The sequence below is a fragment of the Entelurus aequoreus genome, linkage group LG09, assembly GCF_033978785.1.
Source record: "Entelurus aequoreus isolate RoL-2023_Sb linkage group LG09, RoL_Eaeq_v1.1, whole genome shotgun sequence".
Classification (NCBI taxonomy): domain Eukaryota; kingdom Metazoa; phylum Chordata; class Actinopteri; order Syngnathiformes; family Syngnathidae; genus Entelurus; species Entelurus aequoreus.
In genome coordinates, this window is record NC_084739.1 from 44,745,095 (window position 1) to 44,772,860 (window position 27,766).

The 27,766-nt window shown below is 39.4% G+C and overlaps 2 protein-coding genes across 2 annotated transcripts; both read left to right on the forward strand.

The window, feature by feature from the left end:
* The first annotated feature begins 4,988 nt into the window (after window positions 1-4,988).
* On the forward strand, window positions 4,989-7,641 carry calm2a (calmodulin 2a (phosphorylase kinase, delta)). Its single transcript, XM_062058811.1, has 6 exons — window positions 4,989-5,114; window positions 5,819-5,849; window positions 6,390-6,533; window positions 6,617-6,723; window positions 6,801-6,936; window positions 7,012-7,641. The coding sequence occupies exons 1-6, from the start codon at window positions 5,112-5,114 to the stop codon at window positions 7,038-7,040; spliced, it is 450 nt and encodes a 149-aa protein (XP_061914795.1). The 5' UTR covers window positions 4,989-5,111; the 3' UTR covers window positions 7,041-7,641.
* On the forward strand, window positions 7,238-24,247 carry stpg4 (sperm-tail PG-rich repeat containing 4). The gene is made up of 6 exons (XM_062057878.1): window positions 7,238-7,309; window positions 15,609-15,818; window positions 20,714-20,778; window positions 20,870-20,915; window positions 23,185-23,289; window positions 24,014-24,247. The coding sequence occupies exons 1-6, from the start codon at window positions 7,238-7,240 to the stop codon at window positions 24,245-24,247; spliced, it is 732 nt and encodes a 243-aa protein (XP_061913862.1).
* Window positions 24,248-27,766: the final 3,519 nt, after the last annotated feature.

Consider the following 27,766-nt stretch of genomic DNA (forward strand, 5'->3'; position numbering starts at 1 on the left):
GTTTGGGTGCTTTGCTTAATCCATTCCATAATTTAATTCCACATACTGATATACTGAAGGTCTTAAGTGTTGTACGTGCATACAAATGTTTTAATTTACGTTTTTCTCTAAGATTATATTTCTCCTCTTTTTTTCAGAAGAATTGTTGTATATTCTTGGGTAGCAGGTTATAGTTTAACAAAAGATGTAACAAAAGACATCGAAATATGGCACCGGCATATTTTAGTGAAGCGGTTCCTGGTAATATCGACTGACTTCGGTCGATACCTATAAAAGTACCGAATTTGGTACCCAACCCTAAGCACTGTTTGACTTCATTTCACCAATCCAACGGAGCCTGTCAGTCACCTGACCGCACTCAACTACCCACTGTAGAAAGTGACATAATGTCAAAGAAGGCAACACATCACAACTCTTCAACATTTACTTACAAAATAGGACAAATAACCTTTATATAATGCGCTGTCATCTGTGTCAGTAGAAATGTTCACATTTGAGCCTGCTAGAGTAAACATGTTGCAGTAAGTTGTAGATGTTTTTTATTTTTATTATGTTTTAGTTGAGCATATGCTAACATTAGTGTTGTTATGACGTCATAAGTGACTGTATATTGTGCATCTTTTGTAGTAATAATAATAATAACGTTTTTTTGTATTGCACTTTACACTTATACAACAAATCTCAAAGTGCTTGTACATGCTGAGCAGGGTCTCTGTCTCTCACATGCACAAGCATGCACGCACACACACATACACCAACTATGATCGTAGTGCTAGTACCATTAAAAATATAGATACTAAATAAACCAGAAGTTAGTCCCCAGTTATCAATACTTGAGTAGACCACTTCTTACTTTTATTTTACTCTAAAGTAGTGTTGTCCCGGTACCAATATTTTGGTACCGATACCGGTACCAAAATGTATTTCGATACTTTTCTAAATAAAGCTGACCACAAAAAATTACATTGTTGACTTTATTTTAACGGTACATTTAACATATGCTTCTTATTGCAAGTTTCTCCTTAAATAAAATAGTGAACATACAAGACAACTTGTCTTTTATTAGTAAGTAAGCAAACAAAGGCTCCTAATTTAGTCAGCTGATGTATGCAGTAACATATTGTGTCATTCTCAATTCTATTATTTCGTCAATATTATTAAGGACAAGTGGTAGAAAATGAATTATTAATCGACTTGTTCATTTACTGTTACTACCTGGTTAGTTTCTCTTTTAACATGTTCTATCTACACTTATGTTAAAATGTAATAATCACTTATTCTTCTGTTGTTTGATACTTTACATTAGTTTTGGATGATACCACAAATTTAAGTATCAATCCGATACCAAGTAGTTACGGGATCATACATTGGTCATATTAAAAGTCCTCATGTGTCCAAGGACATATTTCCTGAGTTTATAAACATAATATCCATTCATCCATCCATTTATAAATAAAAAAAAAAACGAAAATAGACTTTTTGATGCTACAAATTATATTATGTAATCCTAATTGTATCGACTAGATACGCTCCTTTACTTGGTATTATTACAGTGGATGTCAGGTGTAGATCCACCCATGACATTTATTTACATTCAGGAATGGCGTCATTAGCGGTGACGCCGGTGAGCTACGGTGTGTAGTGAAACATGTTTAGCTATTCCTCGTCCTGCAGGGATGATACTTGTAAGAAAGGTACTTTATTTGTCGCCATGGAGGCGAGGATTAGTGATTTAGAAGTAGCTAAAACACTGCAGACTGTGGGTGGACTTTAGCCGCTCGCTAGCTAGCCATGTCTTAAAGCACCTCTTCCGGTGAGTGTTTCAGTGTTATAATTTCACCTTTATCGTTACTTTTTTAAACCAAAATGCGTCCGCACTCCCTTTTCTGTCTACACACTGTGTCTGCTTGTAAGTACTCCGTGATTGTGCACTGCAGAACATGCTCGTCTGCTCGTAAACCAGCAATGACACGACATGACGATGGCGGGGTCGCGGGGGCCGTTACTTTTTAGAGGCAGTATAGTACCGAATATGATTCATTAGTATCGCGGTACTAAACTAATACCGGTATACCGTACAAACCTACTCTAAAGTAACGTTACTCTTACTTAAGTAAAATTTATGGCTGCTCTACCCAACTAAGCGCATGCACACACATACAAAAGCAGTCCTACTGAAGCAACGGACAATTTGCAATCATGTTGTTTTTATAATAGAATATACAGTGCATTCAATGACAGCTAACACTAATAATCCAAATCACTATCATTAGCTAACAACACTCAAAGCTAAAGTACGTACAACGTGTTACGTACGTACGTATGTTCGTAGTTACGTCATTACATCCTAGAGCTGTAAGAGGGCGGGTTATAACACTTAAAGGCCTACTGAAACCCACTACTACCGACCACGCAGTCTGATAGTTTATACATCAATGATGATATCTTAACATTGCAACACATGCCAATACGGCCGGGTTAACTTATAAAGTGCAATTTTTAATTTCCCGCGAAACTTCCGTTTGAAAACGTCTATGTATGATGACGTATGCGCGTGACGTCAATCGTTGAAACGGAAGTATTCGGACACCATTGTATCCAATACAAAAAGCTCTGTTTTCATCGCAAAATTCCACAGTATTCTGGACATCTGTGTTGGTGAATCTTTTGCAATTTGTTTAATGAACAATGAAGACTGCAAAGAAGAAAGCTGTAGGTGGGATCGGTGTATTAGCGGCTGGCTGCAGCAACACAACCAGGAGGACTTTGACTTGGATAGCAGACGCGCTATCCGACGCTAGCCGCCGACCGCATCGATGATCGGGTGAAGTCCTTCGTCGCTCAGTCGATCGCTGGAACGCAGGTGAGCACGGGTGTTGATGAGCAGATGAGGGCTGGCTGGCGTAGGTGGATAGCTAAGGTTTTTAGCATAGCTCTGTGAGGTCCCGTAGCTAAGTTAGCTTCAATGGCGTCATTAGCAACAGCATTGTTAAGCTTTGCCAGGCTGGAAAGCATTAACCGTGTAGTTACAGGTCCATGGTTTAATAGTATTGTTGATTTTCTGTCTATCCTTCCAGTCAGGGGTTTATTTCTTTTGTTTCTATCTGCAGTTAAGCCCGATGCTATCACGTTAGCTCCGTAGCTAAAGTGCTTCGCCGATGCATTGTCGTGGAGATAAAAGTCACTGTGAATGTCCATTTCGCGTTCTCGACTCTCATTTTCAAGAGGATATAGTATCCGAGGTGGTTTAAAATACAAATCCGTGATCCACAATAGAAAAAGGAGAAAGTGTGGAATCCAATGAGCCCTTGTACCTAAGTTATGGTCAGATCGAAAAAAGATACGTCCTGCACTGCACTCTAGTCCTTCACTCTTACGTTCCTCATCCACAAATCTTTCATCCTCGCTCAAATTAATGGGGTAATCGTCGCTTTCTCGGTCTGAATCGCTCTCACTGCTGGTGTAAACAATGGGGAAATGTGAGGAGCCCTACAACCTGCGACGTCACGCGACTTCCGGTACAGGCAAGGCTTTTTTTATCAGCGACCAAAAGTTGCGAACTTTATCGTCGATGTTCTCTACTAAATCCTTTCAGCAAAAATATGGCAATAACGCGAAATGATCAAGTATGACACATAGAATGGATCTGCTATCCCCGTTTAAATAAAAAAAATTAATTTCAGTAGGCCTTTAAACTACAATACTTTGTACCTTGTTTCGCTGAGTATAGCTGCAAAAAAGGGGCCATGGGGCCAAAGAAAGTTGCAAAAGTCAGCACTTTGACAAAAAAAGGCGAGAAACACTATTGAAATTCAAGAAAGCACTCATAGCAAAATACAAAGGTACCGTCCGCATGGCTCATCACCGTCTTTGCCAACAAGAGTCGAATGTAAAGCTGCTGTTAAATGTTCATTTATGCATTTCAGTTCTCATTTAGATTTATTTTGCACGGTTTTCTAACAAAATCTAAAGTGGCACTGTTTAACTCACGTGTTAAACTCCAACACTAATCGCTGAATGCTGTCATTCGATCATATTCACACGTGCTCCGGCTTATCCGGTTCTTGTGACAGATTTCGGCCTTTGTGCCGTCACCTATTGGCATTATGTAATCTGCAGGCAAAAAAAATCCCCTTAAAAAAACAATTTAATGCGCCCAAGATTATGCAGGGAAAAGATAAATAGTTCTGAGGCTGCTCAGTTGGTCACATGACCGGCAGCATCACCACAGATTGGAAGTGGGAACCACTTCAGTGGATTTGCTTGTTGTGTTACCCAAAGTGATGCAGGGAATGTTACAGGTATATCCTCTCCCATTGGTCCAGGCTGGAGACAGATGGCAATTGGAAGACTTTAGGAGTGCAGCCAAGCAATCTTGCTATCAGATACTTACTTACACCAACTGCAGAATAAGAACAGAAAATATGTCGCACACTTACATGAATATGCTGGTATGAGAGCAATGGTATTAAATAATTAAAAACAAATAGAACCATTTAGGCAAATTACGTGACCTATTAAATTGAGTGTGTTTTTAGTTTATAAATAGTAAATAATTTACTTAGCAAAACAATGTATCCGAAGTTGCCTTTGGGTGGTGTCCATGAGCATAGAACTCTGCTGAGCCCCTGACAGGACGTCTATGGCTGAAGATGCAGCGCAGCGCAGAGCATGGGAGTGACGCATTGCAGGTACAAACAAACCAATCACAGCGCGCCATTTCTCTCCGTTACTGTTGGTACCCCATCACAGAGCAGCGGAAAGTATTCATACGCCGTAACCTAGACCGCCTTCGATTCAAAGCGTTATTAATCTTATCAGGGTATAAACCACCAGAAAAGACACACTAATGTTTTTTTTAATATTTTGCCGAATTATTAATGTGTCCTTCGCTTCATGAAATCCCAATTGCGTTATTTAGACGATTGAGAGCACTATGAGACGGCGGAGGGATATTAAAAAAGAGGAGGAGTTTAAGATAACGGTTAAAGGCAAGCCCAGTTGTCTGCGCGGTGCTGCGTGCTTACTAGCGGGCAGTGTGGCGACATTACGTGCCAGCGACGGAGTGTTAAGGATTTTTGTCGAGAACAAGCACTTGCATCTACATCGAAATGGTAAGAGGAAATAAAAACGAGCATGCTTTATCAAATTGGATTTGTATGCTATCAGGAATATTTTTTTAAATGAGCGGAAAGGAGCCGTAATATCATCGGCGGGGCGCTGAAGAGAATCCTCTGCTAAGGCTGTCATGTTCCCGCAGTGCATTGTTGCTCATTCTATTCTCAAACGGAGTCTGCTAAATATGTGAATTGTTTGTCTGTTAATGATAAAAAGGCTAATATAACCGCGTCAGTCTTTGGAAAGTACTGCGTCATTATTAGGCTTTTATCAGTTAACTGTAACGGACAACTGTCAATTACATTTATGATGCTGGCTTTTATGACTGATTGTCGCCTTGCAGCCTGAGACTGATGTTTGGCTTCCTGTTTAAACTGCGTTCTGTCCATGTCTAAAACATACAACGTTCAAAGGTTGGCTTGCCAAGGCGAACGTTATTTTGCCGCCAAATTGCAGGTCGACTTTATAGTGTGTGTGTGGCACCAAGTCTTTCAATTTAAAATGTCTTGATTAATGGACGCTAACATTTTTTAAAACATTTTGTGCGTCATTGTTGTTTGTCATTGTGTCGCCTAGCCAGGATATGACCCCCGTCTTCTGTTCAGCCATTAGAGCCACAACAAAGTCGAAACAATTTATGTGATGAATGTGCTGGTTCTGAACAGCTTTTTAATGTCAATTTTGAAAATCCTTTTTCCAGGCCGATCAGCTTACAGAAGAGCAGATTGCTGGTAAGCCACCAAGTGCATTGATATTCTGCTTTTCTCCCATCCTGCTCTCAAAGAGGCCTGCGTTACAGATCCTTGCATCTCATACTGTGGATTTATACACTTGCCTTTTAAGGCGTTCTACAAGGCGACCGACTGCTTTTCAAACTGAGAATGAACCAAAGTGGATTGGCTTGCTGCCGTCAGAGCATTGATGGATTCCCTCCTGGAATACGTATCTGCTGCGTAAAAAATGATGTAATGTGGCAGGACTGTATGTTCCTGTCAAATATAGCAGTGCTTTGAAAAAATGTAATCCCAATCTTTAAATTTTAGTGACCTATTATGTGGTGCGGATAGGCGTTTCTCAGGCCATGCGGCGAGTTCATTCCAAAAGTGTTGTTATTGTAACATTACAGAATTGTTGATTACCACATATGTCTGTTGTATACCCTGCGAATAGTTGCTTTTCAGTGTTGCAATTGGAAGTCAAAGCATCTTCATATAGGAAACATAGCGAACATAATTCAATTTATTTGCCCCTTCTTTCCACTTTGCTATCAGAATTCAAGGAGGCATTTTCACTTTTTGACAAGGATGGAGATGGCACCATCACCACCAAGGAGCTGGGCACGGTCATGCGCTCGCTTGGTCAGAACCCCACAGAGGCAGAGTTGCAGGACATGATAAATGAAGTAGACGCCGATGGTAAGTGGCTCCAAAATGTTTTAGTCACTCTCATGGCAGCCTACACACTTGAAACACCCTTGTTAATTGTTTTCGTTTTTTAGGCAATGGTACGATAGATTTCCCAGAATTTCTGACCATGATGGCCAGGAAAATGAAGGATACAGACAGTGAGGAGGAGATCAGAGAAGCTTTTCGTGTGTTTGACAAGGTAAAGGCTTAGTGAAACAGCACCCACTTCTCAATGAAACATCCAAGTTAAAATGTGCTGACTTGTTTAACATTCAGGATGGCAATGGCTATATCAGTGCTGCTGAGCTGCGTCATGTGATGACAAATCTGGGAGAGAAGCTGACTGATGAAGAAGTAGATGAGATGATCAGAGAAGCAGATATTGATGGAGATGGACAGGTCAACTATGAAGGTTGGTAGTTTTTTTATTTTATTTCCTTCTTATATTCAGAATCTCATTATTCTTTCTTACTCCTTACCCCTGCAGAGTTTGTACAAATGATGACGGCGAAGTGAAGGCCTTGTACAGATTTCGTATATAAATAATTTGCCTTTTTTCTTTGTGTAATTTATCTGTAAAATCTTATTAACCCCCTTCGTCCTTGCCCCTACTGCTGTCCAAAGGAACTGCATGTAAACTGCATAGGCTCTTGTCCCCATGTCCCTTTCTTTTGCTGTCATGGTGTTCGAGTGACGAATGGTCATACAACCAGATGCCTGTGGAGGCCCCTGGGAGCCGGAGTACTGAATCTTCCAGTGTTGTGCTCGGGGCCCTCCTTGGCAAGGTGACATTGGAAACCTGTCAGCTGGTTGTCACTTGGCAACACTGTTGGCATGGAAACAATGTAGAGGAGTTAAAACTCTGCATGGACTATGGACAAAGTATATATGGGAAATCTCTCAGCATTGCACTACTGCAAAAAAAACGACACGGGTGTATCTCCTAGGTACTCGTACAAACTTTTTGTATCAGCTGTTCTGTATACCAGAAAATGACTAATCTTACCATGCTTTTTAATGTTTTATCACAATTTTTTTATGGCCTCTGGTCATGCCTCAAATAATCCATTCCAAGTTGTATATTTTTTGTTTTCCAATAAAATTTACAATACACGGATTCGGAAATGTGTCTTGTTTTTCAGTTCTAATTGGTCTTTGAGTTTGTATACCCTGTAATTAGTATTTTTGTATTGAGGGCATGGTGCTGTTTTTTTATTTATTAGAAAATATTGTCCCCTTTGCCTTGTTACTTATATATTTGAAATAAAGTTTCCCTTATTTGCTCTAAGCACTGAGGAGCATCAGCCAATGCCTCTTAATGTTAAGCTATGCTCAGACAATTGTTTTCTGGTGTTAACATAAAAGTAACGAGTGGAATGAAAAGCTTCTGTTCTGGAAGTGTGAATGTACTACAGTACCCAACAATTAATTAGTATGTGGTCTGACTGCGCAGGCTGGGTATTGCCTCATGTCTTCAATATAGTCACTTGGTGCAAGTGATGGAGCAGAAACTGGTGTAAATAAGTTAACCTGTTTCTTTTTATTTAAAAAATAAATTCTGGTTGAGTTTGTTACAGTAGCTTGCAGAGATTCGTTTGATTTGACAAAATAAAGCACTATTGTGAACCTCTGCTCTGCCTTGTGTGGATTATATGGTTACTGATCAAACATGCAAATTCAAGTGGAAACTTCATTGGACCTGCGTGAAGTTGGCCCCCCACCCTGTTGAAACAGTCATTAGTTTGTGTCGTTGAAATGGTTGTGCTGTTACTAAAGATTATTTTTATAGGTAATCAAACTTGTTTTTGAGTTTTTTATGGGTCATACGAAGGTCAGCTAGCCCCCATATTGCCAAAATTAAGTTAAAATCCCCTAATTCGTTTGTACTGCAAAAATGTTTAGTTATTTTTGTTTTTTTTGCATGTTAACGTGTAATAAAGTGGTATTATAAACAGTCCCCATTTATGTCATAAATGTGCTGGCTGAACTTTGACTTACAAAATAATCTTTTAATAACTCAAACGAAAACAGCACAAACAACCATTGCAACTTCACGCAGGTACACACTAACTCATGTCCGGTTCAAACTATTTACATCGTAATGAAGGACTTGGAACAGCTTGTCTCATAGCTTACATTTGACCGTTTTTTTAAAAATTATTTTTATATAAAATCTGTAGCAAATGCTGTAAAAACAAACAGCATGTGTTCCACTACTGCACACAAGCATAAAACACAGATCGATGCCTCATTGCAATTATAACAGCATTTTTAAAATGGCAATACATTTTTTGACAACTCTGCATTGATTATCAATGTAATCCAAATGTCCTCTGAGTGACTACTTATGTTTCTAAATACAGAGGAACACTGTATTTTAGCACTTACTGTATACAGTAGTGTCTTAAAGAAGTTGAATATGATGGTCATATTGTGTGCTAATTTGTGAAACATCTAAGGGTGCTCTTATAAAAAGCATAATTTGACCACGCCTCATCGTTTTATAGTTTAAAGGTCACACCGGCAACTTTTGATCTGTCAGGTAAATGTGTTTTAACGAGAACAACCATGTCTTGCTCTGCATGTGCAGCACACCACTGGACTTTGGCCTGCAATTGTCTCGCTTTCAGTCAAACTCACCAACCAGGGAGTCTACATTTAGCTCTCCAATAACAGGGCCAGCTTGTTGAAAAATTGATTGATAGTGGAGTCGATGCTATAGTAACGCTCACAGTTTTAATGGTGCTAAGGTGTCACTGGATCTCCAGTCAGCCAAATAGTGAATGGTACTGCAATGAGCACCGTGCAACATACGGACCCAGGAACAAACAGCCGTCTCTATGGTTGATTTCATTTTTCTGGGTGGTAACAGCAGAAAAGGTAAGGCCCTCTTTAAAGGCCTACTGAAATGAATTTTTTTAATTTAAACGGGGATAGCAGATCCATTCTATGTGTCATACTTGATCATTTTGCGATATTGCCATATTTTTGCTGAAAGGATTTAGTATAGAACAACGTCGATAAAGTTCGCAACTTTTGGTCTCTGATAAAAAAAAAACCTTGCCCCTACCGGAAGTAGCGTGACGTTGTCAGTTGTTCACTCCCTCATATTTTCCTATTGTTTTCAACGCAGCTAGAGCTATTCGGACCATTACCCCATTAATTTGAGCGAGGATGAAAGATTCGTGGACGAGGAACGTTAGAGTGACAGACTAGAATGCAGTGAAATACATATTTTTTTTCGCTGTTCTTAGGTACAAGCTGGCTCATTGGATTCCACACTCTCTCCTTTTTCTATTGTGGATCACGGATTTGTATTTTAAACCACCTCGGATACTATATCCTCTTGAAAATGAGAGTCGAGAACGCGAAATGGACATTCAGTGCCTTTTATCTCCACGACAATACATCGACGAAGCTCATGCTAATCAGCATGAGCTAACGTGATAGCATCTGTCTCAAATGCAGATAGAAACAAAATAAATAAATCCCTGACTGGAAGGATAGACAGAAGATCAACAATACTATTAAACCATGTACATGTAACTACACGGTTAATAGATCTCAGCCTGGCAAAGCTTAACAATGCTGTTGCTAACGACGCTAAGGCTGACTTAGCAACTTAGCAACCGGACCTCACAGAGTTATGATAAAAACAATAGCGCTCCACCTACGCCAGCCAGCCATCATCTGCCCAGCTCATCAACACCCGTGCTCACCTGCGTTCCAGCGATCAACGGCGCGACAAAGGGCTTCACCCGATCATCCGTGCGGTGGCCGGTTAGCGTCAGCTAGCGCGTCTGCTATCCAAGTGAGTAATCCTTGTTGTGTTGCTACAGCCAGCCGCTATACAGCGACCCACCTACAACGTTCTTCTTTGCAGCCTCCATTGTTCATTAAACAAATTGCAAAAGATTCACCAACACAGATGTCCAGAATACTGTGGAATTATGAAATGAAAACAGAGCTTTTTTGTATTGTATTCAATACTTCCGGTTCAATGATTGACGTCACGCGCATACTCATCCTCCGAAGGCTTTTTCAACCGGAAGCGTGGCGGGAATTTTAAAATTGCACTTTATAAGTTAACCCGGCCGTATTGGCATGTGTTGCAATGTTAAGATTTCATCATTGATATATAAACTATCAGACTGCGTGGTCGGTTGTAGTGGCTTTCAGTAGGCCTTTAATGTCTGATACTTATTATCATGGTTAAGTCACCATAGTAGAAACAATACATTTTGACTTCGTTTTCTATTGTATATTTATTTATCTACAAGGGTGGTAAGCCCATAGTCAGTGGTGGCTAGTAGGGCTGAAGGTAGGAGAGTTCTACTTACTGAGAGTGAAAGCATGCTCGATTGGCACTTAGGGCTTTTAGCGTACCTGTAATTCGCAGGGACAGCTGCTCTTCCCCCCTAATTTGGGGTCGTTGTTTTTATGCTTCAAAATGGCAACCAAATAAAACAAACAAACAGCATCGAACGCATCAGTCGACAGAAGTCCTTATACACTCCTTTTTACGCTGTTTTTGTTGAACAAGCAAATGTCTGGAAATGTTTTAACAACACCATAATAAGAAGTTACATGTTATTTGAGAAGAGATTTAGGTCAGCAAAAAGGTAGTGCTGCAGCGAAGTGGAGGTTATGGAATATGCAGCAATAACGCAGCTAAAATAAGACCGTAACTGGTCGAGCTAATGTTAGCTTGTTTGTTTAATGCTAAACTGCACAAGCAAAAGGCCTTGTCACGCCAAATTTCTTCCCCCTACAAAATCCCCCCTCCCAAATGACAGAGCTTCTTACCCTATCTCTAAGTGAGAGCCCCGCCACCTGACGGAGGAAACTCATTTCGTCTGCTTTGCCTACCGGCTCAGCTCTTTCTTCAACACGACGGAATGATACAGGGTCCACATCACTGCAGATAGCGCAACGATCCGCCTGGCGATCTCATGATCCACTCTTCCCTCACTCGTAAACAAGACCCTGAGGTACTTGAACTCATCCACTTGGGGCTGGATATTCTCCCCAACCCCGAGATGGCACTTCACCCTTTTTCCGGGTGAGAACCACGGACTCTGACTTGTGCTGATTTTCATCCCAGTCGCTTCACACTCCGCTGCCAACCGATCCAGTGAGAGCTGAAGATCTTGGCCAGATGAAGCCAGTAACAAAGGGCAGCCTTGGCGGAGTCCAACCCTCACTGGAAACAGGTCCGACATACTGCCGACCAGTGTTGGGTTAGTTACTGAAAACCAGTAACTAGTTATAGTTACTAGTTACTTCATTTCAAAAGTAACTCAGTTACTAACTCAGTTACTTACACCAAAAAGTAATGTGTTACTTTGAAAAGTAACTATTTAGTTACTTATTTTTTTCTTCTTTTTTTTTTAAAGCTCCCATTAATGCCCTTTAGCCTTCATTTCAGTACTGTTATTGCATTGCAGAATAATACAATGTGTTGATCAACTTGACATGCATTTGCATCACTGAACTCTGCTAAGCAATGTGGTCTACATACAACACACAAAGACAAAGATATGTTACAAAGGCCAATTTGTTTCTGGCCAGAACAAATTGACAAAACTATTTTAAATAGCTGCAACATAACATACATACGTAACAAACAGCATAATAACAACATAGCTGTAAACCAAATAAGTACTTTAACTTTATTTTTACATACACAAAGCCTAACCAGGCATTTTTTCCTCAAAGAATTCTGACACAAAATCATGTCTGAAGCTCAGAACACTCTACACATTTCCCCAGTTTTAGTTTAGAGATAAGGAAAGATTGGCCTGGCCCACTAGGATCCCTCTTTATGTTTGTGAACTTTATAGTCTATACATTTAGAGTGATGTGATAGTCAAACACTCTAGAAGTCTAGGATGAAAGAGTATATAAGAGAATTGACAGAAACGTTCCCTCTAAGGTGCGCGCCTGTGCAATTGCGCACTGCTCAATCGTCCTCTGCGCACGGCAAATCTATGCCACGCACAAAATCAAATAAAAAAATAAGCGCATAACAATTTTCAACACGACACGGACACGACAGAGAAAACAGTTTTTGTCATCATTGTTCAAATATTGTAACGTCTGTCGAGACGCTTTGAGGACATGAATTCCATTCATCACTTTACTGAGCAAAACTCTTTATTGTCGGCCATAAACACATCACCAAAACATTAGTAAAAAAAATTATATCTAGCAAAAGTGGTCATTTTCTGCAGTACAAACCAGACCAAAAGCAACTTTGTTAGATCAACAGCAGCTGCTCGCTCTTTCTCACTTGCGCCAACACATGCACATATGGCACTTAGCCAGTGATGCGTTTACAGCCACACAAAAAGTCGGACAACTCCAACACCATACATAAAGTGTCATTCAAGGTCCTTACACTATGATTTACCAATCAAATGTGTGCTTATTCTAGTGTCATTTATTAGGAATCTTAATTTATAAATAATAATCATGAAATGCTATTAGTATATTAAATAAATACTCATAAAATTATATTGTTTACAAACAGGAAGTTGCAGGAATGTACACATGATCCCCTGCTTACATCTCATTGTGCAACATGTGAATGTTTTAATGGGAACTAAATGCAATGTCTGAAAGGGGTACAAATTATTTCCAAAGCAGGACCTCCACCCAGACAAACAATACAAGTACGGTACACAGTTCATGAAAAACAATATTTGTTGTTATTGTCATTATAAGTGGGCCTAAACACTTATGTTAGAAAAGTAAATGACTGCTGTCATTTGATTATAATAATAAGAGAATGTTGTATGTCTATCTGTGTTGGCCCTGCGATGAGGTGGGGACTTGTCCAGGGTGTACACCGCCTTCCGCCAGAATGCAGCTGAGATAGGCTCCAGCGACCCCGAAAGGGACAAGCGGTATAAAATGGATGGATGGATGGAGATGTAAGTTGTTATTTAGTCAGGTTTGGGACAGGTGTGCTGCTGGTGTAGCCACAGTGTGCACGTCTGATGTTGCTCACATGGGCTCCACTCAATGCTCACGGACTTTTTGCGTTTGCTCACACATGAACAATTAGAGGGAACATTGATTGACAGAGTGTGTACCTTCAGTGCTGAATGATGAACAGAGGCAGAGTTAATCCTTAAGTGGTGGAGGGAAAGTGGCATCGGAGTCTCTGTCTCTCTTTACTAGCTACGTCGAAGCATGTTGCTTATGTAGCTTGTTGCAGCACTCAGCAGATTTGAATTGCTGTTTTGGGCAGTAGGATGGGATCTTTGATCCAAAGCACAATTTACATTGAACTAAAATGTTATTTTCTTTGTGCTCGACAAAAGAATAGTAGTGAAAATATCTCTAACAAACTCGACTGCAGCTCCGCCATGATCAGACACGCCCCCCTCCTCTCTCTCTTTACTCCCCACACTCAGACACACACACAGAGCGCACGTCTCTCTTCTCCGGTTTGTGACACAAGAAGAATCAGAACTACGACACTAACACACTTTATACTACATTAAAAGTAATGTAAAATAACGCAGTAACGCATCATGTAGTAACGGTAACTGAGTTACTGAAAAATAAAAAATAACGCGTTAGATTACTAGTTACCGCCGAAACTAACGGCGTTACAGTAACGCGTTACTTTGTAACGCATTAGTCCCAACACTGCTGCCGACAATGCGGACCAAGTTCTGACACTGATCATACAGGGAGCGGACCGCTACGATTAAGTGGTCCGATACCCCATACTCTCCGAGCACACCCCACAGGACCTCCCGAGGGACGCGGTCGAATGCCTTTTCCAAGTCCACAAAACACATGTAGACTGGTTGGGAAAACACCCATGCTTCCTCAAGAATCCTGCCAATAGTATAGAGTTGGTCCACAGTTCCACGACCAGGACGAAAACCACACTATCGACTATCCATCGTAGCCTCCTCTCCAGTACACCTGATTAAAGCTTATCGGGAGGGCTGAGGAGTGTGATTCCTCGATAGTAAAAACACACCCTCCGGTTCCCCTTTTTAAATACAGGAACCACCCCTCTATGCCAATCCAGAGGCACCACCCCCGATGTCCACGCTATGTTGCAGAATTTTGTCAACCACGACAGACCCACAGCATCCAAAGCCTCAATGAACTCCTGGCGGATCTCATCTACTCTGCCCTGCCACCGAGGCGCTTCTTAACTACCTCGGCAACCTCAGCCCCAGAAACAGGAAAGTCCACCACAGAGTCTCCAGGCACTGCTTCCTCATTAGAAGACGTGTAGGTGGGATTGAGGAGGTCTTCGAAGTATTCCTTCCACCGATCCACAACATCCCCAGTCGACGTCAGCAGCACAAGGCCCCCACTATACAAGGTGTTGACAGTGCACTGCTTTCCCCTCCTGAGGCGGTGGATGGTGGTCCAGAATCGCTTCGAAGCCGTCAGGAATTCGTTCTCCATGGCTACTCCAAACTCCTTCTATGTCCGACTTTTTGCCTCTGCAACCGCCAAAGCCGCAAACCGCTTAGCCGCTGGTACCTCTCCGCTGCCTCCGGAGTCCCACGAGCCAAAATGACCCGATAGGACTCCTTCTGCCGCTTGACGGCATCGCTTACTGCTGGTGGACACCAGTGGTTCTGGGATTACCGCCACGGCAGGCACCGACCACCTTGCGGCCACAGCTCCGATCGGCTGCCTCAACCATAGAGGCACAGAACATGGTCCACTCGGATTCAATTGTTCAGCGCCGCCCTCGTAACATATTTGTGTCATGTTTCAGGGGGCTATAGAGGCAAAATTATTTACTCCCATTAGCATCATTGCTAGCCATCAAGAATTCTCTCCCCGCCCCCCAAAAAAAAAAGAAAAAAAGTGCACTTTCCCTTTAAGGCCCAGCTGACAGATAGAGAAGAGATTAAATATGGAGCTTGTTGTATAGCCTCAACCCTCTTGGGTCTTGAATGAAGGCCCCACTCTGTGCACTAATCTTTCAACAGAACAATGCTTAAAAACTGAGCTAGCAGTCTGAAATGCATCCTCCAAATATTTTATAGGTTATGTCATGTTTAGGATACAACAAACCCTGGCGTCTATCACATTTAGGAAGCAGACCTGAACTCCATTAGGAAGACCTACGGGTTTATAAGGACCGGTCGAAACCATCAGACTTTGGGATTGCGAAAAGGGGATCTCTTTCTACGTGGATCTTACGACCTGACTGACTCCACCCAAGAGGTTCTGCGGCACAAGATGTCCTCCTCCTTTAAAGCATGTCCACGCCTTGACATTGTCACGCTGGGTGTCAGAGACAAGGTGGGCTTCATATCAACGGTCTGATCTCAGGTACTGAAGTGGGTTTAGAAGAAAACATGTAATTTTTTCATGTAAATCAATCTTACATTTCATATCACTGAAATCCTAACACTTACCTACGTTGAAATGATAGCATGTTGTGCAGAAATATAGCATTTTTATTGAATTAAGTGTCTTTTTTTTTTTTTTTTTCAAATATTTTTATTGAATTTTACAGTTAAAATCACATTTAACAGTCAAAACCTTCATACAATCACACATCCACTCACATGCACACTTGAGGAGAGAGGTGCACTTAAACTTTAACAATTCAAGGTTTACAGTATAAACATTATTAGAAAAGATACCCAGATATTGTATATATTTATCCATCCATCCCGCTCTGGCTCAGGATCAGCAGGCTATCCAGACCATAGCAAGATGGATGAACATTCCTCGGCATCAAGGATCCTCAGGAAGTGATCCCAAGATCACCTCTCGAGGACCTCTCCACCGTTCACACTTAAAAAAGAAAAGGAAAGTCACAGAAGTTGATCAGATGTAAAACAATACAAAATAAAAAGTCACAAAAAATAAATAAATAAATAAGCAAGTAAACCGTGGGAAGGCCATATCAGAAGTAACAAAAAAACCCAATAATAGTGTAGGATCAATACAGAAAATAATAAAGATAATAAAAAAGGAATACAGCTACAAAAAAGATGGCAGTTTTTTCGTTTGTTTTTTTCTTAAATGTCTATTATGATTCAATATATGTCAGTAAAGGTTTCCAGGTTTGTTCCCATTTATTCATATTTGGAGAGTTTACAAATCGTATTCTTTCAAGAGTCATTACTTTCACAAGTTCATTTAGCCAGTTCCTGAAGTTGGGTGCAGATGGGGTTTTCCAGTCTTTGAGAATGAGTCTTTTGGCCAAGACCGTCCCGGAAAGCAACACAGCTGTAATATATTTTGGAAGTTTTTGTGTTTCTGAAGACCACCCAAACAAGATTATATCCCTGTCAGGGACAAGTTTTCTCTGATATACCCCCGAGTAAAAAAAGAAAATGCTGGACCAAAATGATTGAATAATTGGACATTCCCAAAACGAATGAGACAATGATCCTTCAGCAGATTTACATTTATCACAAAGTGGAGATGTATCAGGATAAAATTTGTGTAATTAGACTTTGGAGTAGTAAAAACGATGAATCACTTTAAACTGTATGAGCCTAAGTCTGCTGTTAATTGAGCAATTGTGAATTTGAGAGAGTGTCCGTTCCCATTGCTGTTTGGGTATTGTTGTTCTTAGTTCCTGTTCCCATGCTCTTTTAACACCGTCTGCTGATGCATAATGAAGCAGCTGGCAAATTTGGCGATAAGCTTTTTACTTGTGGGTGATAAATTTAGTAATTCTAAGAGAGGGTGTTTTTCATTTACCAGCTGAGACTTTGAAATGTTTTCTTTAATAAATTTGTTTGCCTGCAAATAGCAAAACCAACTGAATTGGGACAATTTGAATTTGAGTCGCAATTGCTCAAATGATGCAAGACTGTCCTCGACAAACATGTCTTTTATGCATTTAATTCCATTCAAGTACCAGTTTAAAAAAATTATGTCTGTTATCGATGGAATAAATGCATGATTGTGAGACATTGGTGAATACATAGTTACATTAGAAATATTCAATTGTTTTTTAATTTGAGAAAGAATTTTGATAGAATTTCTTACTACTACACTATGGCTTGTTGATTTAATAGAAGAGACTGATTTAGTAAAAAGTAAAGATAGCAATGATGTGTAAGGTTTAACTAATGACTGCAGTTCCAATTTCAGCCACAAGGGAGCAGAATTAAGTGATTAATTCTTTGGGAACCCCATCTTCCAATAGGTCAATGCGTTCAGATTTGATGCCCAATAATAATTTTTGAACATTGGGAGACCCAGCCCCCTTCCCTTGTAGATCTGAATAAGTGCTTTTTAGATATTCTGCGTTTTTTATATCCCCACACAAAATCTAGAACTAAAGATTCAAGTTTTTTGAAAAAATCTGCAGGAATTAGAATTGTTAAATTTTGAAAAAGATAGGTAAATTTTGGCAGGGTAATCATTTTGACAGCATTCACTCTACCCAACATAGAGAGGGGTAGGGTCTTCCAATACTCTATACTCACTTTCAATTTCTCAAAAGCTTCAGTAAAGTTCAATTTTAGTAATGATTCATAACTTTTAGATATTTTTAAGCCGAGATAGGATATATAGTTTTCTGCAACTTTAACTGGGTTTTGACTGATCTTAACAGTATCTCCTAGGAACATAAGCTCGCTTTTGGACCAGTTTATTTTGTAACCAGATATTTTACCAAAAGAGTCTACATATTCTAAAAGAAGTGGTAATGCAATTTCTGGCTCAGTAAGTGTAACAAGTACATCATCTGCATAAAGTGAGATGAGACTCTCTGATGTGCCCACTGAAAATCCCTTAATATTAGAGTTCATTCTTAAACCAATAGCCAGTGGTTCTAGGGCCAATTTGAAAAGTAAGGGCGAAAGGCAATCGCCCTGTCTCACGCCACGATGTAATTCAAAACTATCCGATATTACATTATTAGTTATGACATATGATTTTGGTGCAAAATAAATTATTTTAACCCATTTTATAAAATTTTCTCCCAACCCAAATAATTTGAGAACATGAAATAGATAAGCCCACTCAATTGAATCAAAAGCTTTATGAGCATCCAGAGTCAGGACGGCTGCCTTTTTGTTTCCTATGCAGTCCGAGTACAACAAGTTCAATAATCTCCGTACATTGCCGAAAGAAGGTCTGTCCGGGATAAAACCAACCTGATCCGGATGGATAATTTCTGTTATGTGGTTGCTTAACACTTGTTGCGAGTACCTTAGTTAGAATCTTATAATCTAGACTCTAGATTGAGCACGGAGATAGGTCTATAATTGGCTGGATCGAGTGGATTTTTTCCCTTTTTTGGTATTATACATATATGAGCTTCATACAAAGAGCTTGGAATTTTATTGTTTACGAAAGAGTCATTTAACATTCTTAATATTATAGGGGACAGTATTTCACTAAACGCTTGATAAAACTCTGCACCAAATCCATCTGGACCAGGGCTTTTATTCACGTAGAAAGATTTCAGTGCTTTTAGCAGTTCTTCAGTTGAAATAGTATTGTTTAAAGAATTCTGATGGTTTGGACTCAGTTGAGGTAGATTTAATGGAGTAAAAAAATCATTTAAATCATTAACCGATATAGCTGAACTAGATTTATATAATTCTGAATAAAAGTCTTTAAAGGCATTGTTGATATCCTGTAAATCTGTACATGTTTCACCTGTTTTTGAGCATATTTTGTGGATAGCAGCTTTAGCTTGATCTCCTTTGAGCTGTCTAGATAGAAGTGTTTGTGGTTTATCAGATATTTCAAAATGTTTTTGTTTATTTTTCAGTAAGAGTTTAGATACTTCCCCGTGAAGAAGAGAATTGTATTCATTTTTCAGTTTCAGCATCTTATTATAGTCAGACTGCAAAAGAGAATTTATATGAATTTCTTCCATTTCTTTAATTTCTTTTTCCAGTTCTTTATACCTTTTTCTTACTTCTCTTTGTTTTGAGCTTTCAAATGAAATGATATATCCTCTCACAGTAGCTTTAAGGGCTTCCCACAATATAGAGTCTGAGACCTCTCCGTTATCATTCACCTCAATAAACTCTTGGATAATCTTGTTCATATACTCTTTAAAATCTTCATATAATAATAATTGTGGATTAAATCTCCATTTTTGTTTGGTTTTATGGAGATCAATTTGGATCTGCATACTCATAGGGCTGTGATCTGAGATGACTCTACTGTGGTACTCAGGATTACTGACATTGGAGAGAGCATAGGCTTCTACTAAAAAGTAATAGATTATTGTGTAAGAATTGTGTACGGCGGAGTAAAATGAATACTCCCTTTTATTAGGATGTTTTGTTCTCCATATGTCTATGATATTTCTTGATCTCATAAGATTATTAATTAATGGAATTAAGTGTCTTTTGAGGCACAAACTCAGCACAAACAAATGATTCAAGTGTGGGGAGATTTTTACATAGTTGTGACTGTTTATGAATAGTAACATGTTAGTTACTTGTTAATAACATAACATCCATAAAATGTTAATAACTTAAAAAACTATAATAGACCTAAGATTTTGCAGCACAAACGAATGAGACTATTTTGCCGGGGCTGGCTGACCTTTGATGTGTGCAGTAGCACAAGCATGGGATACAGTGGACAACATTTTATCTGTAAAATACATCCATGCATAGTTTCTTTTAATTCGCATTTATCTGGGAACAGCATTTCATGATTTATATCAATAAATTAACATTCTGATTAAGAATAAATAAAAACATAGAATAAGCTCAATTGTAATTGGAGAAAGTGCTTATTGATTTAACTAAAATAAGAGTTAGCATGCAGCATTATTTGGAGTATGTAAATAATAGTTGATGGTCGACCAACCCAGAGTAAAGTCAGCTGGGATAGGCTCTATCTCACCCGTGACCCTCAATAGGATACTAGGCAGCAAATGTATGTGGATTAATGATACTACATAACAAAAAACAAGGCACATATAGACACACAGATATTCACACCTAAGGACAATTGAGAGTCTCCAATTAACCAAAGCTGCAGATTTTTGGAATGTGGGAGGAGTACCCGAAGAAAACAAGCAAGCATAAGCAAACTCCGCAAATAGAAGTTCCAAAGGAGATTTGAACCTAGATGTCCAGACTAAGAAGTAATGCGCAAACCACTAGGCCACATACTCCAAATTTGTAGAGACAACAGCAGGTGGTGCATGATAACATTTGTTACATACACTTAAAGGCCTTTGTTCCCCATGCCAGCAAATTAACACTTCGCCTTGTGATTACAACGTGGCAAAGAAACCAGTGGAAAAAATGCCCTGCAAGTAAGCACATAACAAATAGTCTTTCTTCACAACAATGCAAATAATGTTAAATCTTGTTTAAAACATTTCTTGCTGTCTTCTCCCCTTGCAGGCATGTGATGTTTCGGTCAAACGTTCAAAGGATCACCTTTCCACCAGTAAGTATCTGATCACCTACACTTGTTATTAGGACTAATCAGTCTTTCCATTGCCCTCAACAGGGCTTCATTACGAAACCTTTTCATTGGCTTTTGGTTACAAGTTGGGCCCTACTGTAATGTGTATCTGGTATATGTTGTGCATGAGCAGATTATGACAACCACAGAAGCTAAAGAGAAATTATCTCCCAGCCTGTCTGATTGCAAGATTTCCCCCATTTGAAGGTGCATGGGAGTAGGCTTAGGCTCATATTGCAGAGTGTTGCAGACTTAGTCGTGTCTCCATGCTGGTAGCTGATAGATATTTGAGACCTGTTGGTAGCTGTCGAGTGTTGACACAGAAGGAAAGGCGCTAAGAAATCCTGAGGGTGTTATTTCTGTGCAGTTGGGAGCATTTTTCTGTCAAAGGTTAAGCTCATGCACAAATCCTCTGGACAAACTTACTGGACAGTCTGATCATAAAATGCTTTCATAGGCAGTTCACAATAATAGTTCCAGAATGGCAGTGTGCCATCGTTGGTCTGTCCACCGGCTCCCATTAAATACACATGCATTAGCACCTTTGGTAGCCAGCCTTCCAGCCCGGATAAAGTAAATGGACAAGTGGGATCAAATGGCATTTCATGGTAGCTGCCATTCCTCTGATGAGCCCGACAGAGGGAAAGGCACTTCCGTCTGTCTGAATCCTAGTGTGGATATAGGGCAGGCTGTGGGTGAGAGAAAGTCAAGAAAACCAACAACCACTTGGGCGACAAAGGCAAGGAAAAACTCCCTCACAGGAAGAAAACTGGAACAGCACATAGATTTAAAGGGGAACTGCACTTTTTTTTGGAATTTTGCCTATCGTTCACAGTCATTATGAAATACATGACGACGAATGGATTTTTTTTAATGCATTCTTAATATTAAATGAACTTAAATAAAAGTCAGCTGACAGGGGAGCCAATGGAAGCTCCTCTATTTTGCTCATAAAATACGATAGATAACCATCCAAAAAGCATCAAAAATACTCAATTTACATTTAGTGACTTGAATATTAACCAAGTATTAGTGATATTGGTATTATAAGCGCTAAAACAGACAATCTATTTATAGCGGCACCGTCAGTACTTCAATGTGTGTCCCTATGTTTACATCATCGAGTGGTCTGCTGTTTCCTCGCTTCTTTGCTCCCTGGAAGTTTATTGTAGATCATAAATCATGCCTCTCACCTGGACAGAAGAAATCTGAGTAGGGTGTCCTTGGGCAAGTTACTTTACCCACCTGCTCCCAGTGCCACCCACACTGGTTTAAATGTAACTTAGATAATGGGTCTCACGATGTAAAGCGCTTTGAGTCACTAGAGAAAAGCGCTATATAAATGTAATTCACTTCACTTCACTTCACTTATTCCGACAAGTTGGTACACTTTGACAGACATTTAGGCCTCGGAAATGGCTGGAACGACACGAAAAGACACTTGGAGAATTATGGTCATTTTTCATCTAAACGGGAATATATGAACATCCCAGCAGTCTGCATCCTAATGACAGCAGACCTTATACAGTAAGTGATGTTTTATTATGTTTGTTTGCTCTCATGAAGTCTGCAATGAGATCAGTGATGAAGAAAAAAAGCAAACGTGGTGCCTTTTTTATATATTTATGCACCGTGCATGCTAAAGATGATCAAAATACGTAAATATTAAATGTTACTATAAATGTGCCTGTTACAACATTACATACTGTATATACTGTACTTACATCATGTGTAGAAAACCTTAATGGAGGTGTTTGGACGTTTTTTAAGGGCCTTGTAGGCAGAATTGAACGTCTTCCATAGGATCCATTGTAAGCAAAGTTTTGATCACATTTATTTAATATTTAGAATGGAAGATAATAATAATAATATCCATCGTAATGTCTTTCATAATGATTGGGAACGATAGGAAACATTTTAAAAAAAATGGATGGATGGATGTGTACAACATGTCCGAAAAGGAGTAGGAAGAAGCAAAGTGGGAATCTTTGGGCACCTCACTAGTGGATTACGATTCAATTCTTTAGCTGCTGACACTTCTTCTTTTCGTTCTCTACTTCTATTCAAGCCAGCTTATCTGTTAGCTCTTACTAAACCGTCCGTATTACTTTATTTAAGAGACTTCAATATTGATATTTGGACGTTTGTCCATCAATTTAGGAACGTCCACGTTTGAATTGCAATGCATCCCCACCCAACAGCAGATTGAACTGTGTTGTGTGTTAATAACAACAATATGTGTGACCCTCAGAAGGAGGGTCCTGCTCCTTGCATCTACAATCCTCAGAGCAAGCCCAGAAAAGGCATCACTTCCCCTTTCAAATCAAAGTTGCCACGGCTGCACATAGTGCGTTCAGTAAGTAAATACTTGTTTTTGTCTTTGTACATCTGTACACCATTGCAGTATCAAGTCATCTATTTTTATGTTGACATTAGACAAGATCCTCCAGACACCCAGCGTCTTCTGCAGTGGACATTTGTTTTCAGTCCAGCCTTGTCTGCAGTGGACATTTGTTTTAGGACCAGCATCCTCTGGAGTAGACAATTGTTTTTGGACCAGCGTCCTCTGGAGTAGACAATTGTTTTTGGACCAGCGTCCTCTTCAGTGGACATCTGTTTTTGGACCAGCGTTCCTTGCAGTGGACACATGTTTTTGGTCCAGAATTTCACACAGTGGAAATTAGTTTTTGGTCCAGCCTCCTCTGCAGTGGAAATAAAAAATATATGAATTTTAACATTTAAATGAACATTTAAATACAATCATTTGTAACTCTGACAAAATAAATGGACCAAAAACAAATGTCCAATGTAGAGGAAGTTGGACCATTTGTATTTTTGCGAATGTTTATTTTCTCAACTGCAGAAGAAACTAGTTTACTAGAGTAAGGTCTTTATGACTATAGGTCAGGTTGGAAGACAAACACAAGAGTGTAAGATAAGTCCATTAATTTTCTCAATTGGACGACTCACCTCGCAATGATTGAGATCTATTTGCCGAGACACAGTTTGAGAGAATACAGTATTGGAAAAACAAAAGTGGCATATTAGCATGTGTGTGATGTTGTCGTTACATAACCCAGACAACGCCAGGGCCAGGGGCCTACAAACCCTGCTGGAAGTCAGGTGACCACCTGAGCGCACAGACCACTGAGGATCCTTCCTTCAGCCTCCTCTTCCGTCACATTCCCAAGTGGGACAACTTGGATTCCACGCAAGCGATGCTCTCCTTATCCAATAAAAGTCAGCTGAATATAGCAAACCTGTGGTCGTTTAATGCTTGGACTCGTGGCTTTCCTGGTGTGCCAGCAGCATAATAGGCTACATTTGTTGCGCTGGATTATCTGTGTTGATGGTAGCCAGGGAAGCAGAATGATCTTATCTGCAACAAAGGGTACTTTATTCCACTTAACTACATGTTCCCGGTGTTGCTCTCACCCTTCATCGCTCCTCTCTTCCTCACTGTCGCTGGCAGTCGGGCAGCAATGTCTTCCTACTATCTCTGCCCCGTGATGCACTCAGGAGGAGGAATGCTGCTCAGCCATGCATCACATGCACATAGCTTAGCGTGGCATGCTGTTCCCTCAGATAAGGCATTCATATTATGGGCCAAGGCAGCGTGTCACACAATAAAAGAGCTATTCTTATCGCTACCTTTCTTTCAACATGGCCAATGATGTGGGGACAATTTGACTGAGAATTTAGCAATGATTGGAAGAAATGGCAGATAGATAAAAGACTATGTTCTTTTTTGTATGTCTTCTACTAAAACATGCACTGCATACAACATTTACCATTCATTCAGCAGTCATCCATCTATTCTGCCTCATATACGCCCTACTTTTTGTATGATTTGGTTTTCAGTGAAAATTTACGAATAATTTTTGCCAGTTTTTGATTTCAGTGAGCAATAATTATCATATATGTGAAACCTAGGCTGACCAGGTACTACAAATAGTGCCTTGTAGTATCTGATTTTACCAATGAAGTACAAACCTCAAAAGAGTAGGTTTAATGAATAGTACCTCCACGATTTTGTAGGCTGTTTTTGGCCTAAAACGCCCAAACTCACAGCTGCTTTTTCCGAAAGTTATGGCAAAAGTTGCAATGTTTTGAGGTGGGGTTTTTTCAATAACATTGAATCAACTTGTGATTTTGTGAGTTTTCTATCAATGTTTAAAGTGTTCCTTGTAGTGTTGCCAATATTTTGGTACCGGTACTAAAATAATTTAGATACTTTTCGATACTTTTCTAAATAAAGGGGACCACGGGTGTGGACTGGTACTTTTCAGAGGCGGTATAGTACAGAATATGATTAATTAGTATCGCGGTAGTATACTAATACTATACCGTACAACCCTAGTTCCTTGTAACTTTCAACCTGGTTATCACACGGATTTGAACAAACAATTTGAAAATAAATACTTTATTGCTGTTTTAGTCATTTTGTAACACATAGACATAAACTTAGACACTAGATGACAGTAAAAGCACATACTCAGAGCTCATTGTCAAATTACTGTCCATGTTTATTTTATGCTTGAAAAAAATAGTTTGTCCATCTAAAACCTTCATTTATGTTCCAACACATTTACCTCTGGATGTTAAGAGAATTTGTGAACTGTTGAGGGCAATCTATAGCAGTTATTTTTGTTGGTAAATACGAGAAGATGAGAGATTATTATTGCACTCAACATCTCTCGCATGCAAATGCTGCCTCTTTGCTCGGTCGGCCTTGCAAATGAATATATGTTCTTATTTGCCTTAGCCTGGATAAATAAAGTTTAAATAAATATATAGATACTAGTACTGTCAAACAATTAGAATATTTAATCTCGATTATCGCAGTTATAGTTAACTCAAAATGAATAAATGAATCAAAGACAAATATAATTTGTCATCATTAATAAGTGTACCCTAGACAGATAATTTTGAAGTGTTTATGACTATGACTGGACAATTAGTTTGCCTCAATGAAATGTTTACAAACACTATGCTTTTCTTAAACAGCTCAATACAAAAAGGATATAAGCATGCTTTTAATGAGAATTTAGAAATGACCTGCAGTGGTGTCTCGCCAGATTTTGTATTTTGTAGGAAAACAGAATTTGTATTTCTGCTCTAGGAGCACTTGCATTCAGAGGAGAGCAGCTACACTTCCATGGTTAGACACCAGTTTCACGCATTGATAACACAAAATATGGATTGTTACGAACATGGTGTGATTGTTAAAGATGTTTGGTACTGTAAAATGTGATATTTATACCTGAATAAATGCTTCTTGATATTCTGTACATTACATGCTGTACACGTTTATGGTATTCATATTGCTGCATGGCAATGTTTTAACATTCTCTATTTATTATAAAATGTCATATTCAGCCTGATAAACATTCTGTAATTGCGACCTATCAATCAGAACAGGTTATAAAATAATATACACTTTATTTCAATCTGCCTGAAAACGTTTATTTAGGTAGAAATATCAAATTATAGTATTACATAACTAAACATCTTTGACAAATCATGATCGTAATGTAAGACGTTTTTTCATTTTAATACTGTAGTTAGACCGGATGCAACTCGTAGCGCTATTATTGTGATGCTAGAAGCGTGTGATCGGTATGAAAAGAGGCATCTTGGCATGTTTTGACAAAAGTATCTGATAAAAGTGGCTCTAGATTCCCTGTCTTCCGTCTTTTTTTCTGCTGAACTTTTATTCCATCTTACTTAAGCAGTTATTGTAACAATCTATAGTTTTATATTATCAATGCACTCAACTTTAATATAAACACAGACGTGTTTATATTACTCTAAAATTGTTCTTTTGAGCGCAATAGGAAATAAATGTTTATGTATCGTAAAATGTTATGTTTATGTGAAACTTTTTTGTAGTCTTCTTTATTTTGAAAAGTATCGAAATACATTTTGGTACTGGTCCGAAAATCTTGGTATCGGGACAACCTTAGGTAGTTACACATTCTTGTACCTAATTGGTCTACACAAGAAACAAAGATAAATTATGACACAGTCCGCAAACGTTTGAGCGCTACTCAGAAACAAATTGGATTGGAGAAAATGATGCAAACTGGCCAGAATGGGGACTTGCGGGCATTGCGCAGAATTTGTGTGGATTGGTTGAATTTGCATGAATCTCGAAGACAAAACACTAGGATGAAGTATGCCCATTGAGTAGGCCAGGGCACTTCTGAATGATACATTAGGACTTAGCCCGATAAGAGGTGGCAGCACATGTGATATCACTGAAGTGTTTTATTTGTGATGACTGTCAGCCAAGCAGAGCGGCATGTGATCACATCCACGTTTAGTTTGGTTTTGAACCACTTAGCTTTACACTTGAAGACACTTAAGAGAAGGACTTACTTTGTTGTACCGCCTCCAGAGGAACACGCACGTGTATCAAGTGGAGAGAACAAGACGTGCTGTATATGAAAGTGTGTTTGCTAAACGTCATCTCCATCTTTGTAGTCCTTTCTCTCTCCTTATCTCAGTCATCTCGACAGTCCACCGCTGATCTCTGACATATGTCTCATAGTGACGACTTAACACCCTGCGTCTCCCGCAGGAGCAGTGGGCCAGCTGCTTTGTCGCTGTCAATCCAGCTCCTCTTCAGACTTTACAGCTTACACGTGCTGGTGCACAATACTATGAAATATGATATACTGTATGAGAGTATACCAAGGATATCCAACTAAATTATTTTGGGGGCCACATTTCCAGGAAGATAAGGACAGGGGCCAGACTTTTCCCTGCACTATCAGTCTTATTTTGTAGATTGTAGACCAGCGTCCTCTCCAGTAGACATTTGATTTTGG